Below are 13,806 nucleotides of genomic sequence, written 5' to 3' on the forward strand. Positions count from 1 at the left end.
AGAGTATCTCCCTGCACAGAGGGATTGATACATTTCGCGGGCTCTGAGCACGTTGGTCAGTCGGCGCCAGGAGCAGCTAGGGGAAGGAGGTAGGGTGCAGGAGTCAGTGACTCCCTGCACTAGGCCAGCAGCCCCCTAGGCCCCAGATAGCCCTGAGTCACCAGTAGTTGAGTGTTGTAGGGACAGGCTCCAGGTTAGGGACCCTGCCCCTTACTACACAGAGTCAGTTAGGGACACAGCGGACGCTGCGCGTCCATCCAGAGGTTTGGGCTCAGACCTCCGCTACCGCTGCAGAGGCCATCCGGGTGGGATCGCCCCGGACGGTAGTTCCTGTGTTCCTCCGTCATCGGATCCTTTGCGAAGCTCCGTTGCAGGCCCGGGCACTGGAGTGCTCGGCAGGTAACCATCAACAAGTGCACCAACGATCCTACATATATTATTATTACGGGACTAGTGGCTGCGCAGTCACACATATCCTCTCCCTTTAAGGGTGCGGGACATATTGTGTGGGGTTATTGGACACGGGGTGGGATCACCCGGTGTAGGTGGGAGCGTCCTGCGAGACGCAGTAGTCAGTGTCTCCTCTAGAGAGGGACACATGTTTATTTATGAATAAGTACATGTTATGCAGTAAAGCCAGTTCTGTTTTACAACTGTTTGCTTAATGTGATTGTTTCCTGTGAGGGCCTCCTCCCACTCCGTTGGGATCCCTCCCAGGTGGAGGCGTTGCACCACAAGATCGTATTATATGTATGTACCCCAGGCTCCCCAAGCGGAGGCTTAGGCTCCTGAGAGCCACACAGGTTACACAGCAGGTAGTAGCGTCTGTATTCACAGGGAATACCCGTTACATTTGGATGCGCTGCTGAGATTCAGACCTGGGGTGCCTAGTAAAATTGTGTATAATTACCCAAATTTCTCATCATGTTCTCCCCGTCCAGCCCGGAAGTCCACGCGTGGGCCTTCAAGGTCAGCGAACCACCCAGTCATGTAGTAGCTGTAGGGAACGTTCCGGTCACAGTGTCCGCGAGCAAAATACGAGACTCATTAGGGAAACTGCTGGGTATTGACACTTTGGAGCGCACAGGGCCGCGGGAATGACTTCAACTTTGAATGGAGCACCATACTATTTACGGCAGGGTGTGAGATATGCCGGGACAATGTGCCCCAGACCTTACAAGAGTCAGAGGCCCAGCCCGGAGGCTATTCGGTAGTATTTGCAGCCATACCCGAAATCAGAGAGGTGTTCACCTCTTCACGCTCTCCAACCACTGAACTGGTTGCGGATGAACCCTCTACCAGTGACTGGCAGACGATAGCGCCCATCTCAAGTACCCCTGTCATTACTTCTCGCCAACCCCGAGTGACCTTTTCTTCAAGTGCATTTGAGGGAGCCACTAGCTGGGCCCAGAGGCAATCACTGTCGTTCCCTGTCCCTGATGAACCCTCAACCAATGCTCCGGCCCCCCTTACTGGCAATTTCGGGGCTGACAGTGGCCCCATCCCTGGAGGATTCCCCCTGAACATGACTGTGCCTCAACTTATCGAAACAGTGACTCTCGCCTCTCAACCTCAAAATTACAGGAAACTAAAGCCCTTTTCCGGAACACTGCCGACACCTACCGGAGAAGAAGGGTTTGAAACATGGAGAGAACATACCATCCATATACTAGCTGAATGGTCGTGTTCCGAGGCCGTCAAGCGGTAACGACTAGTGGAGAGCCTCCGGCCCCCAGCTGCACTACTGGTTCGAACGCATCGGGAAGTAGAAGGAGAGGTGACGGCTTATGAGTTGTTAGAAATGCTCACCCAGTCCTTTGCGTGTGAAGACGAGCTGATGGCAAAATTCAAAGCTCTTCGGCAAAGGGAAGGAGAAGACTTGTCCGCGTTCGCCTGCAATCTCCAGCTGTCTCTAGGGACTCTCCTGTCCAAAAAGATTGTGGTGGCCGCGGAAGTGGACCGACATCGATACAAGCAACTACTGAAAGGTTCGCTGCCGCTGGACACTACAGCTATGTTGATGCGAGGTGCCCCCGTCACTGCCACACCACCCAACTACGTGGAATTAATGCGGTATATCCGGAGGCATGAAGTACAACTGCATTTTCACACCCCTAAGAAAGGCAAGGACGGCCGCAAGGAGGATGCCAAGGAAGCACCAGTACCTAAAGAAAAGGGGACCAAGAAAGAGAAAGATGTAGAGGCTACTGAAGTGTCCCGATCGCCCCCTCGGTCCTCAGGCCGGGCAAGATCGCGCCCGGACTTACGCTGTTACAACTGTGGGGAAGACGGACATATCTCAAGGTTCTGCTCAAATCCTCGAAACCCCATACGGTCGCCAAGTCCTACACGGTACGGGCACAGCAAGCCCTCACTTCCTTCCCGGCATTACCCGAGACAGAAAAAGACTCAAGGGATGCTGTCACAACAGAAAATCCACAACCAGACGCTTACTGTCGAGTAGGGCCCACATCCATAATCAGAATCATTGTGGAGGGGATCTATTCTTCAGCATTGATGGATACTGGGTCACAGGTGACCATCATCTACCATCCATTTTATGACCAGCACCTCAGCCACCTGCCCTTGCAGTCTGCCGAACAGATGACCTTGTGGGGGCTGAGCAAAGATGATTACCCCATCGACGGAATAGTGGCGGTCAAGTTAGACATCCTCCAGTTGAACACTAACAAGTCGCACCCCATGGTGGTGGAAGCTCTGGTCTGCCCGGAGGCTCGAGAACATCCCAGTGCCCCCATCATACTGGGTACGAATGCAGATATAGTGAGGTCGGTGATTCGCTCCTTCCTGCAAGAAGCCGGTGACCTACCGTTGGCATCCCTGAATATAGCCGCTGGCCTACGGGAAGAATGCTATCGAGTGGCATATGAAGAAGAGTATGGCGATATCTTTAATCTACAGCAAGGGTTACTGGAGATTCCGCCAGAGGAGTACAGTGTGTGACGGCACTGATCAAGTACCCCCAACGGTATGAACAGGACTGATACTTTTCGCTAGAGACCCTTCCCGAGTCTGAACTCCATTGGGGATATCGGATGATACCTGAAGTACGAGAGTGGTCATCCAAAGTCCCCAGGAAGGTTAAGGTGACTATCCAAAACATGACGCTTCATGCGGTGTCACTGGAACGAGGACAACGGCTGGGTAGAGTTTACCCGGTGGATCCTGTAGACGATACAGCAACCGTCCAGGCCGTCTGCGTGGGGGGGGAGCCTGAGGACCTACAATTTGACTTCGGAGAGTCTCCCCTGGAAGAGGAATGGAAGGAGAGGCTACGTGATCAGTTGAGAGAGAGATGGGGAGTGTTCTTTACTAGCGAGATGGATTTGGGATGCAGTAGAAGTGCTCAGCACACCATCCGTCTGAATGACGAGACTCCGTTTAGAGAAAGGTCTCGGCGTATAGCCCCTCGAGACGTAGAAGATGTGTGTCTTGAAAAAGATGGAAACCGCCGGCATAGTGACCGAATCTCAAAGCCCTTATGCCTCGCCGATTGTGGTGGTCCGTAAGAAGAATGGGTCCGTGCGATTATGCGTGGACTACCGAACTCTGAATAAACGTACGGTGCCTGACCAATACACGCTACCACGCATAGAAGAGATCCTCAGTGCATTGTCCGGAAGCCAGTGGTTTAGCGTGTTGGACCTTCGATCGGGATACTACCAGGTTCCCATGAGCACGGCTGATCAGGAAAAGACGGCATTCGTCTGTCCGTTGGGCTTCTATCAGTTCACCCAGATGCCCCAAGGTATTTGCGGTGCTCCGGCCACCTTTCAACGGCTTATGGAGAAGACGATTGGCGACATGTGTCCTCGGGAGTGTCTGGTATACTTAGACGACATAATTGTGTTCGGGGCAACTCTCGAAGAACATGAGACTCGGCTGATGAAGGTGCTGGACCGACTGGATCAAGAAGGATTGAAACTCTCCCTAGACAAGTGTCGTTTCTGCCGGACCTCGGTCACTTATGTGGGCCATATTGTATCGGCAGATGGAGTGGCTACTGATCCGGCCATGGTAGAGGCGGTGGTGAAGTGGCCGAGACCCGAGAATGTGATGGAACTGAGGTCCTTTCTCGGGTTTTGCGGGTATTATCGGCGGTTTGTAGATGGATATTCCAAGCAAGCGGCCGTGCTGAACAACTTGCTGAAAGTCTATGCAGAAGAACCCAAGCAGAAGAAGACCACTCCGAGAACACCTTTCGGTGATCGGTGGACACCAGCATGTGAAGAAGCGTTTAAAGGGCTTAAAAAGAGTTTAACGGAAGCTCCAGTCCTGGCTTATGCTGACCCTGAGAAGCCGTACATCCTGCACGTAGATGCCAGACTTAACGGATTGGGAGCGGTGCTACATCAGAAGTATCCTACTGGGCTGCGACCGGTGGCCTATGCAAGTAGAAGTCTGACCCCCAGTGAAAAGAATTATCCTGTCCACAAGCTGGAGTTTCTTGCCCTCAAATGGGCTATATCTGAAAAACTACATGACTATCTCTACGGGGTTACCTTCGAAGTCAGAACGGATAACAATCCACTGACCTATGTACAAACAAAAGCCAAATTAGATGCGACCGGTCATAGATGGATGGCCACCCTCGCCAATTACCGTTTTTCTTTAAGATATAAACCTGGACCTCTCAATATAGGCGCCGATGCTCTCCCTAGAAGATCGAGATTGGGCGAGATCTCGGATGACGGGCCTTGGGAAGAAATCCCGGGACCAGGGATGAGAGCCATGTGTTCCACTGCGGCTATTGTAGATGATCGAGTGGCATTCTCAGAGTTAAGGGTCGCGGATTCTATAGGGTGTCGACCTCAAGGCCTTCCAAAAGCAAGGAATTGGTAATAGCACAGACACGTGATCCTGCGGCTACGGCTGTCCGAGAGGCGCTACGCCACAATGATCCCTCCCTAGTGAAACGAGCTCCTTCCAATGAGGTAGGCCTCCTCATGCGAGAATGGGACAAATTCAAGATGGATAACGGGCTACTCTACAGGGTTGTTCAGTTCCACAATCATCCTGATCGTCGACAACTCTTTCTACCCCGGCGACTGCAAGGCCTAGTTTTAAGATCACTACATGATGATCATGGACATTTGGGGGTGGATAAGACTCTGGGTTTAGTGCGAGACAGGTTTTTCTGGCCAAGAATGAGGGAGTCCATTGAACAACACTGCCGGAAGTATTTACGATGCATTCATAGGAAGACCCTGCCCACTCGTGCTGCCCCGATGGGCCATCTCAAGAGCTCCGGGCCTATGGATGTAGTATGTATGGACTTTCTGTGTATAGAGCCTGATTCAAAGGGTATAGGGAATGTACTAGTAGTGACAGATCATTACACTCGATACGCGCAAGCCTTTCCCACAAAAGATCAGAAAGCTACCACTGTGGCTAAAGTGCTGTGGGAGAAGTATTTCGTGCACAATGGCCTGCCCAACAGGATGCATTCAGATCAGGGACGAGATTTTGAGAGCAAGTTGATTAAAGAATTGTTAACACTGTTGAACATTCAGAAATCAAGGACTACTCCTTATCATCCGAGGGAGATGCACTCCCGGAAAGATTTAATCGGACATTGCTGTATATGCTGGCACACTGAAGGATTCCCAAAAAGGGGAGTGGAGCAAGCATGTAGAGGCTTTGGTACATGCCTACAATTGCACTAGGCACGAGTCCACCGGCTACACACCATACTTTATGATGTTTGGACGAGAAGCCAGATTGCCAATTGACATACGCATGCGGGTGTCTACCGATGGGGTACCCAATATGGCCCACTATAAATATGTACAAAGACTTCAGGACAGTCTGCACCATGCTTATCAGTTAGCAGAAAGAGCTACCGCCAGATTGAACGCCAATTACAAAAGGAGGTACGATCACAAAGTACGGTACCGAGAACTTCAACCGGGAGACGCAGTTCTGTTACACAACTTAGGGATCCCTGGCAAGCACAAATTAGCCGATCGCTGGAGAGAGGGACCCTTCCAAGTAGAGTCCCAAATGCCGGGTCTTCCTGTCTATCGCATACGTGACGTGAATGGCAGGATCAAGGTCTGGCACCGAAACCATCTGTTACCTATCCCACAACTGGGAGAAGGTGAGCCAGAAACAGTAGTAGATGACATTGAGCCTGAAGAGTCTACCGGGAATTCAGGGACCACAGAGGAAATAATTCAAGACCCTTTGGTGGGCACCTCCCAAAGGAGCAACGGGTAATGATCCTGCGGTTCAAACACCATCTTCAGAGAGTTCATCACGTAATCAATCGTTAGATCCAAACACCCCGAGTTTTGTGCCGCAAAGAGACAATGTTCAAGTACAAAGAGACAATGTTCAGTTACAAAGAGACAATGTTCAAGTACAAAGAGACAATGTTCCGTTACAAAGAGACTTTCCCCAAACTGGTCCACCCACTGCCAGAGAGTCTAGGCCTCAAGCCTACGATGATATCTCTCAAGATGAAGAATTTGAGACCGAAACTCGCAAAAGTCAGTGAGTGAGACGCCCTCCCACTAGAGTGGCTTATGATTCATTAGGGGCACCTCACTATGAGTCTCAGCAGCAAGCTAAAGCCAAGCTAGCCTCAGTTATAAATATGTTCACTGAAATGCGCAATCTGTTCTAGAGATGATAAGTTAAGATCGCATTGGTTGTTGCAATTTTATTATATTACAATATTGTGCCATTTTCAATATATAACTTTTGTACATAGTTATATTGAGTTGTGTCCCAAGCGTGGACGTTGGGTTTTTCTCCAGGGGGAGGATGTAGCCATGTCCCCCCTTCCGTTGCGGACCCCCCCCCCTCCTCGTACTCACTGCGGCCGTTCGCGGGGAGGTGTGGGGGCATGTGCGCGAGCAGCGCACTATCCTAGGGATGCGGCCGGTTGCCGGGGACGCGCGCGGGCCGTTGCTAGGGCCGCAGTCGCGTTGCAAAGGTCCCAGCGGCTCGCGGTGCAGGACGCCGCCATTGCAAGTTGCGTTGTGCATGCGCAGTGATAAGCGAGAGAACGCTACCCTACCAGGGACTACAAGTCCCATGAGCCTCTGAGCGCCCCACGTGACGCCAGGGAGCCAATAGGGCTAGAGTATCTCCCTGCACAGAGGGATTGATACATTTCGCGGGCTCTGAGCACGTTGGTCAGTCGGCGCCAGGAGCAGCTAGGGGAAGGAGGTAGGGTGCAAGAGTCAGTGACTCCCTGCACTAGGCCAGCAGCCCCCTAGGCCCCAGATAGCCCTGAGTCACCAGTAGTTGAGTGTTGTAGGGACAGGCCCCAGGTTAGGGACCCTGCCCCTTACTACACAGAGTTAGTTAGGGACACAGCGGACGCTGCGCGTCCATCCAGAGGTTTGGGCTCAGACCTCCGCTACCGCTGCAGAGGCCATCCGGGTGGGATCGCCCCGGACGGTAGTTCCTGTGTTCCTCCGTCATCGGATCCTTTGCGAAGCTCCGTTGCAGGCCCGGGCACTGGAGTGCTCGGCAGGTAACCATCACCAAGTGCACCAACGATCCTACATATATTATTATTACGGGACTAGTGGCTGCGCAGTCACACATATCCTCTCCCTTTAAGGGTGGGGGACATATTGTGTGGGGTTATTGGACACTGGGTGGGATCCCCCGGTGTAGGTGGGAGCGTCCTGCGAGACGCAGTAGTCAGTGTCTCCTCTAGAGAGGGACACATGTTGATTTATGAATAAGTACATGCTATGCAGTTAAGCCAGTTCTGTTTTACAACTGTTTGCTTAATGTGATTGTTTCCTGTGAGGGCCTCCTCCCACTCCGTTGGGATCCCTCCCAGGTGGAGGCGTTGCACCACGAGATCGTATTATATGTATGTACTTGAATCATAAGGTGTACTTAGTTTTTCACACATAGCTTCTCCATTTTGGCTTTATTTTTGTTAAATAAATCATGACACGGTGTAATATGTCATGTGTTGTTGTTCATCTGAGGTTGTATTTACCTAATTTTTAGACCTGCTCAGGAAGAGATGATTGTTATTATGTCCTGATATGTAAAACCATAGAATTCAAAGAGGGTGTACTTTCTTTTTCACACAACTGTATATAGTTTTGCAGTATTAGGTGATACCTTTTTTATTTGGACTAACAATTTATCACCTAATACTGAAGAACTCATTTATTCTGCACTATTGCAACTGGACTAACACGGCTATTTCCTTTTTATAATAAATTGTAAGCTCTGCAGGGCAGGGACTCCTTTTCCTATTGTTTCTTTTATTCCTAAAGCGTTTATTCTCAGTATGTGTCATATTATTATGTTCCGTGTGTTACTGCTGTGACACGCTGTGTACATGGATCGTGCCATACAGTAGGGCACCGCTCATACGGTGGGTTCCGCTCCATGGCGCCACCGCAAAGCGAAAAGTGCCGAAAAGTGGAACAGGCGATTTTTGGCATCTCGTACCCTTCTGCGCATGTGCAGACTTACAGTCCCCCCTTCTGCGCATGCGCAAACTCGACCGCTCCCCCTTCTGCGCATGCGCAAACTCGACCGCTCCCCCTTCTGCGCATGCGTAAACTCAGCCACCCCCCTTCTGCGCATGCGCAAACTCAGCCACCCCCTTTCTCTGCATGCGCAAACTCGGACGTCCCCCTTTTGCGCATGCGCAACCTCGGCCAACCCCTTCTCGATACCGCCATATTGGCGGATTGCGAGAAGCGAAACGACGAGAAGCGGGGCCCTACTGTATATAGATATACATATGTATGTGTGTCACATTATTCCTATATTCACCCTGATAACAGTCACACATTCCCACATACTCCTGCAGCATCACTTTCACACATGGGAATAGGATCCCCCTCCTCTATAAAGCGTTTGGCTTCTTGTCTTATAAAATAACCACTTGGTTATTTTATCTTCTTATTCATGGTGAATGTATTTATTGTTACACTGTCCCTTTATATCAGCAATCGCCCCTTACCATGAGATGGGAAGCAGGGGGCAGGGGGGAGGAAGAGGGGGTCCCATGGCCCCCTGGAGCTGAAACACAATATTTGCAGCTCCAAGGCCCTTCATGTTCCAGATGTACTTACCAGTGAAGTCACCGGTACTGCTTTCTTGTTTCGTAGGGGGGATTTAAATGGGCGTCCAATAATATGCCACAGCCGATGTTGTTGCGGCTTCCTATTCGCCCGCAGTTTGGCGGACATTTTGTTTCCCCTGAACAGAGATTTAAAGCCAGCAACTTTGCTGAAGTTCCTCTCAGGACTATAGGGCCCCCGGAGACAAAAAGTGAGTGGTTCAGCTCCGGTTCCGTTTCCATCTAAACAAAAATAACAGGGGGATTTGTAGCTTTAATGACTCAATCATCTATTCAGCGGTGCGCAAACTGGGGGGCGGGAGATTTTGTGGGGGGGGGGCGCGGGCGGTAATAGAGGCCCCGCCCCTCTTCCCCACAGCATTTAAATTAAATGCCGGGGGAGGCGTGAAGCCTCTGCGACTTGCTTACCTGCTGCCAGCTGGGTCTTCGGCAACGCGTTGCCATGGCAACGCAGCATCAAATGACGCCGCGGGGTCATGGCATGATGTCACATGACCCCCGCATGCCGGAAAGGAAGGTGGGGAGTAGGCAGGGGGGGGCGCAGTGCGAATAGTTTGCGCACCCCTGATCTATATCTTACTCAGCCACTCGTCTGACGCTCCTGAATTAATCTCTTGGGCAGTAACAGGGTTAATTACAAGGGTGCAGTTAAATCCCTTATTCCAGGGGGTTCTCAACTCCGGTTCTCAAGACCCTCCAACAGGTCGGTTTTCCGGATACCCCAGCTTCAGCACAGGTGGCTCAAACAGAGACTCAGTCTTCAGCTGAGCCTCTGATGGAGCAACCTGTGCTGAAGCTGGGATATCCTGAAAACCTGACCTGTTGGAGCGGGTCTTGAGGACCGGAGTTGAGCCCCCCCCCCCCCCCTGCCTTATTCTCTAAACAGCAAGCACTACAGCAGGCCGGAGAACAGATGTTGCAAGGCACGTTGCACCTGGATATTTAAACATCTGGACGACAAACAGGAGGGCAGACATTTTATTTTCAAACTTTTTTTTAATAAAGCATTTTAATTTTCACACCGTCCCATTGTTTTAACTAAAGAATCCACAGACACAGGAGGTGTCGGTATGCCCCTGGTAATGTAAGATAGTGACGACTGCGGTGATTTGGTTTAACCCGTTCTCCCATGGGCTGCAAAAAATGGGTTAAACTCATACAGAAGTGTACTCACGAGTACAGACACCAGGTTTAGATACTACAGTTGTGGCCAATTCAGAGCCCCGTGGGAAGAAGTCAGTGTGACGTAGTAACGAGCTTTGCTTGGGGGTCCCAGCGTAAAACAAACATGCTGCAGTGTAGACCGGTGATGAGTGGGACTTTGCTCCTTCTACCGGCTCACACTTTCTCTTGTCCGGTGTGTCAGGAAACACCTAGAGCAGCGGTTCTCAACTCCAGTCCTCAAGACCCCCCCCCCCAACAGTTCAGGATAGCCCAGCTTCAGCACAGGTGGCTCACTGATAGAGGTGCCTGTGCTGAAGCAGGGATATCCTTAAAACCGAACCTGTGGGATGGCATCTTGAGGACTGGAGTGGAGGACCGCTGACCTAGAGCGCCCTTACTATTAACAATGGCGCATGTAGGTTATAAAAGAAGAGTGGAAGACAGGTCCGGAACCGCACAAGGTCTACAGCTCCGGCATGTTCCACCATCGTTCTTCAAAGAAAAAGGGTGCCTGGAAGTGTGTGGAGATACCCATTATCATTATACGCTGCAGCATGTTCATTTGGAGAGAGCGGTTTGCACCTCCGAACAAGAAGTCTACTTAAAAAACAAAACCACATTTTTAAACAACATAGGAAATGCTAGATAACAAACGTATTGTGTGTTTCTAATGCCTACAGAAACGGTTACAGGGGGAACTGGGTTTCCTCCCGTTGGCAGTGAAATGGATGTGGTGTCACTGCGCGGTCAGCTCCCCTGCTATCCAAAACGCGCCGCCTTTGAAGTCCGCATTAGTGTGTTGGTTAGGGTGCTGGCACGCTCGTGTTTCCCAGCCCCGGCAGGTCTGGGAATTCCAACTTCTCGTAGGCGGTCTGCGTGACGGGCAAATACTGAGAGATCTCGTTGGGCTCGGTGAACAGGGGAGCAGGGACGTGGCTCAATTTGGACACCTTGCTTTCCCTGGACGTGTACTCTCGCAGCATGAAGTTCTTGTCGACCTCGTGGTACAGCCGAGTGTCGTTCATGCGGATGAGCACGCCGTCTACCCTTAAGAAATATCTGAGGAGAAGAAAGAAGCTGGAAGGCATCACTCGTATCTTGACGCTCAGGCTGGACACTCCATGGTCGTGAAGCTCATCTTCAAACAGCAGAACCTCCTCGAAGAACACGATCTGCTCCCTGGCCTTCAACTTCTCCGTATCGATCCGTTCTGTGGTTGGAACGACACTGAAGACCAAGTTATCTCCAATGAAGGTACCCTTGTAGTCGGTCGTGTACGTCCAGTCGTACGGCTTCACGACCTCCTTGCTGTGATCGCTGTCCGACCTGCTCTCCTGCCACTCCTCAGCACACGCCACTTTTACGGCCCCCTGGTAATTGTTGACCCTCTTGAGGGCGTCCTTGGCGTTGAACTCTATGCCGAAGCCAGAGGCGTGCTGGATCCTTAAAAAATTGTCCCCGAACATCATTTCCGGGAGAGAGGGCATGTGCATCTCCTCTGCCAACTTCTCCACGTCAGCCGACTTCATAATGTGGGTCTTGGCGGCGGTAAGCTTCCATGGTCCAAAATTGAAATCTTGCTTGCTGCTTTTGAAGCCGTGAATCATCATAGCTTGGACCAAATGGGATCTGACAAAAGAACAATCGGAACATAGTGTTGAGTTCTAGTAGTCGTTTTAGTCCAGGAGATATGTAGGTTGCGTTACCTTTTAGGTGACCAACATTCGGGTTCTTCATAAATGATATTATAATGTACAGCTATTTTCAAACCTCGTAGGCATCTTCTTCTAGCGTAGTGCTCTGTACAGTATAAATTATGAGGAACTTCACGTTGGTCCCCTAAAAGAGACATAGCCTACGAGTCTAGCACAGTTGATCAAACCCTTGATCGGAGACACGCTTTTAGAGAGGGTTGGGGTTCCTTACAATGCATCTGATCTCAGACACGCTATTAGAGAGGGTTGGGGTTCCTTACAATGCATCTGATCTCAGACGCGCTATTAGAGAGGGTTGGGGTTCCTTACAATGCATCTGATCTCAGACGCGATATTAAAGAGGTTTGGGGTTCCACAGAATTTCCCGATATAATTATAGGGTTCCTTAACAAAAAAAAGTTGGAAACCACTCAACTAATATATATAGCCATTAGTATTTTTTATCGCCAAGTGGAAACGATGTATAATTTTATTTTACACTGCAGAATGTTTTTATTGTAAAGGGGTAAATTATTTTTCACTAAGTCAGAAAAAATATGTATATTCACAAACACTGAACATCAGGGACAGATATTTCTATAGGTACGCGCATTGGAAAAAGGCATGTAAGCCATGTAAATACATTACAGAAATTGGTTATTCAGCAGAATTATTCTTCAATAACAGTATTTGGACTGTTAAGAAGTCTATGAGGGCATGTGCTGGGAATGAGTAAGAGAGACAGCTAATGACACCTTGTGAGAAAGACTGTGTCCTACTGATGGAGACAGCCTTTTAGTGAGGGAGTCGATCCTAATAAACGAGTCTGCCTCTCAATGAGTTATATTTACTCCCGATTGTGACTTTCTTTTAATAAATGAGAACTACCTTGAGTGACACTCAGTCCTGATGAGTGAGACTACCTTATGCATGAGACTCCGTCTTGATGATTGGGGCACCCTGTTCCAATGAGTGAGATTCAGTTCTGATGAATGAGACTCAGTCCTAGTGTGTGATACTACCTTATGAGTGAGACTCAGTCCTGATGAATGAGACTACCTTATAATGAGCCACACAGCTCTGGTGTGCGAGACTACCTTACAACGAGTGAGACTCAGTCCTCCTGAGTGTGACCAAGTCCTGGTGTGTGATACTTCCTTAAGAGTGAAACTCGGTCCTGGTGTGTGACACTACATTATAATGAGATACTCAGTTCAGATGAGTGAGACTGCCTTATAATGAGTGACTCAGCCCTGATGTGTGATACTACCTTATGAGAGAGACTCAGTCCTGATGTGTGATACTACCTTATGATGAGTGAGACTGCCTTATAATGAGTGAGACAGTCCTAATGTGTGACACTGCCTTATAATGAGACTGACTCAGCCCTGATGTGTGACACTCCCTTATGAGTGAGACTTAGTCCTGATGAGTGAGACTCCCTTATAATGAGTGAGACTCAGCCCTGATGAGTTAGACTACCTTATGAGTGTGACTCAGCCCTGATGAGTGAGACTACCTTATAATGAGCGAGACTGCCTTATAATGAGTGAGACTCAGCCCCGGTGAGTGACACTGCCTCCTAATGAAGGTCCCCGCCTTGCAGCGAGTACGCCCCCGCCGCAGTCTCCCTCACTCCATACTGACCATGCACAGCACCGGACTCCTGCACTCAGCACAGACACTCAGCCTCAACCCGCCCCCCACACACCTTCAGCCAATCACAGCCCCGCACACACTGACTGACAGCCGCGCTCTCCCATCACAGGCCACCATAGCCAACTCTCACCGCCCATCCGTGGTACGCCTTGCGTCACCGCTTGTTAGCCAATGAGAAATGACAAGGGGAAAAGT

At 50.2% G+C, this 13,806-nt stretch overlaps 1 protein-coding gene across 4 annotated transcripts; it reads right to left on the minus strand.

The window, feature by feature from the left end:
• Positions 1 to 10,070: 10,070 nt before the first annotated feature.
• Positions 10,071 to 13,697, minus strand: TIPRL (TOR signaling pathway regulator). 4 transcript variants are annotated; one of them, XM_075577004.1, is made up of 2 exons: positions 13,600 to 13,697; positions 10,071 to 11,887 (listed from the first exon to the last, which is right to left on the minus strand). In XM_075577004.1, the coding sequence occupies exon 2, from the start codon at positions 11,866 to 11,868 to the stop codon at positions 11,062 to 11,064; it is 807 nt and encodes a 268-aa protein (XP_075433119.1). In that variant the 5' UTR covers positions 11,869 to 11,887; positions 13,600 to 13,697; the 3' UTR covers positions 10,071 to 11,061. The 4 variants fall into 4 exon arrangements, with proteins under 4 accessions (XP_075433119.1, XP_075433120.1, XP_075433121.1 ...); XM_075577005.1 differs by having other exon boundaries at positions 13,492 to 13,636; XM_075577006.1 differs by lacking the exon at positions 13,600 to 13,697 and adding an exon at positions 13,472 to 13,580.
• Between the last annotated feature and the right edge of the window lie 109 nt (positions 13,698 to 13,806).

This window comes from Ascaphus truei, chromosome 19 (assembly GCF_040206685.1).
Source record: "Ascaphus truei isolate aAscTru1 chromosome 19, aAscTru1.hap1, whole genome shotgun sequence".
NCBI lineage: Eukaryota > Metazoa > Chordata > Amphibia > Anura > Ascaphidae > Ascaphus > Ascaphus truei.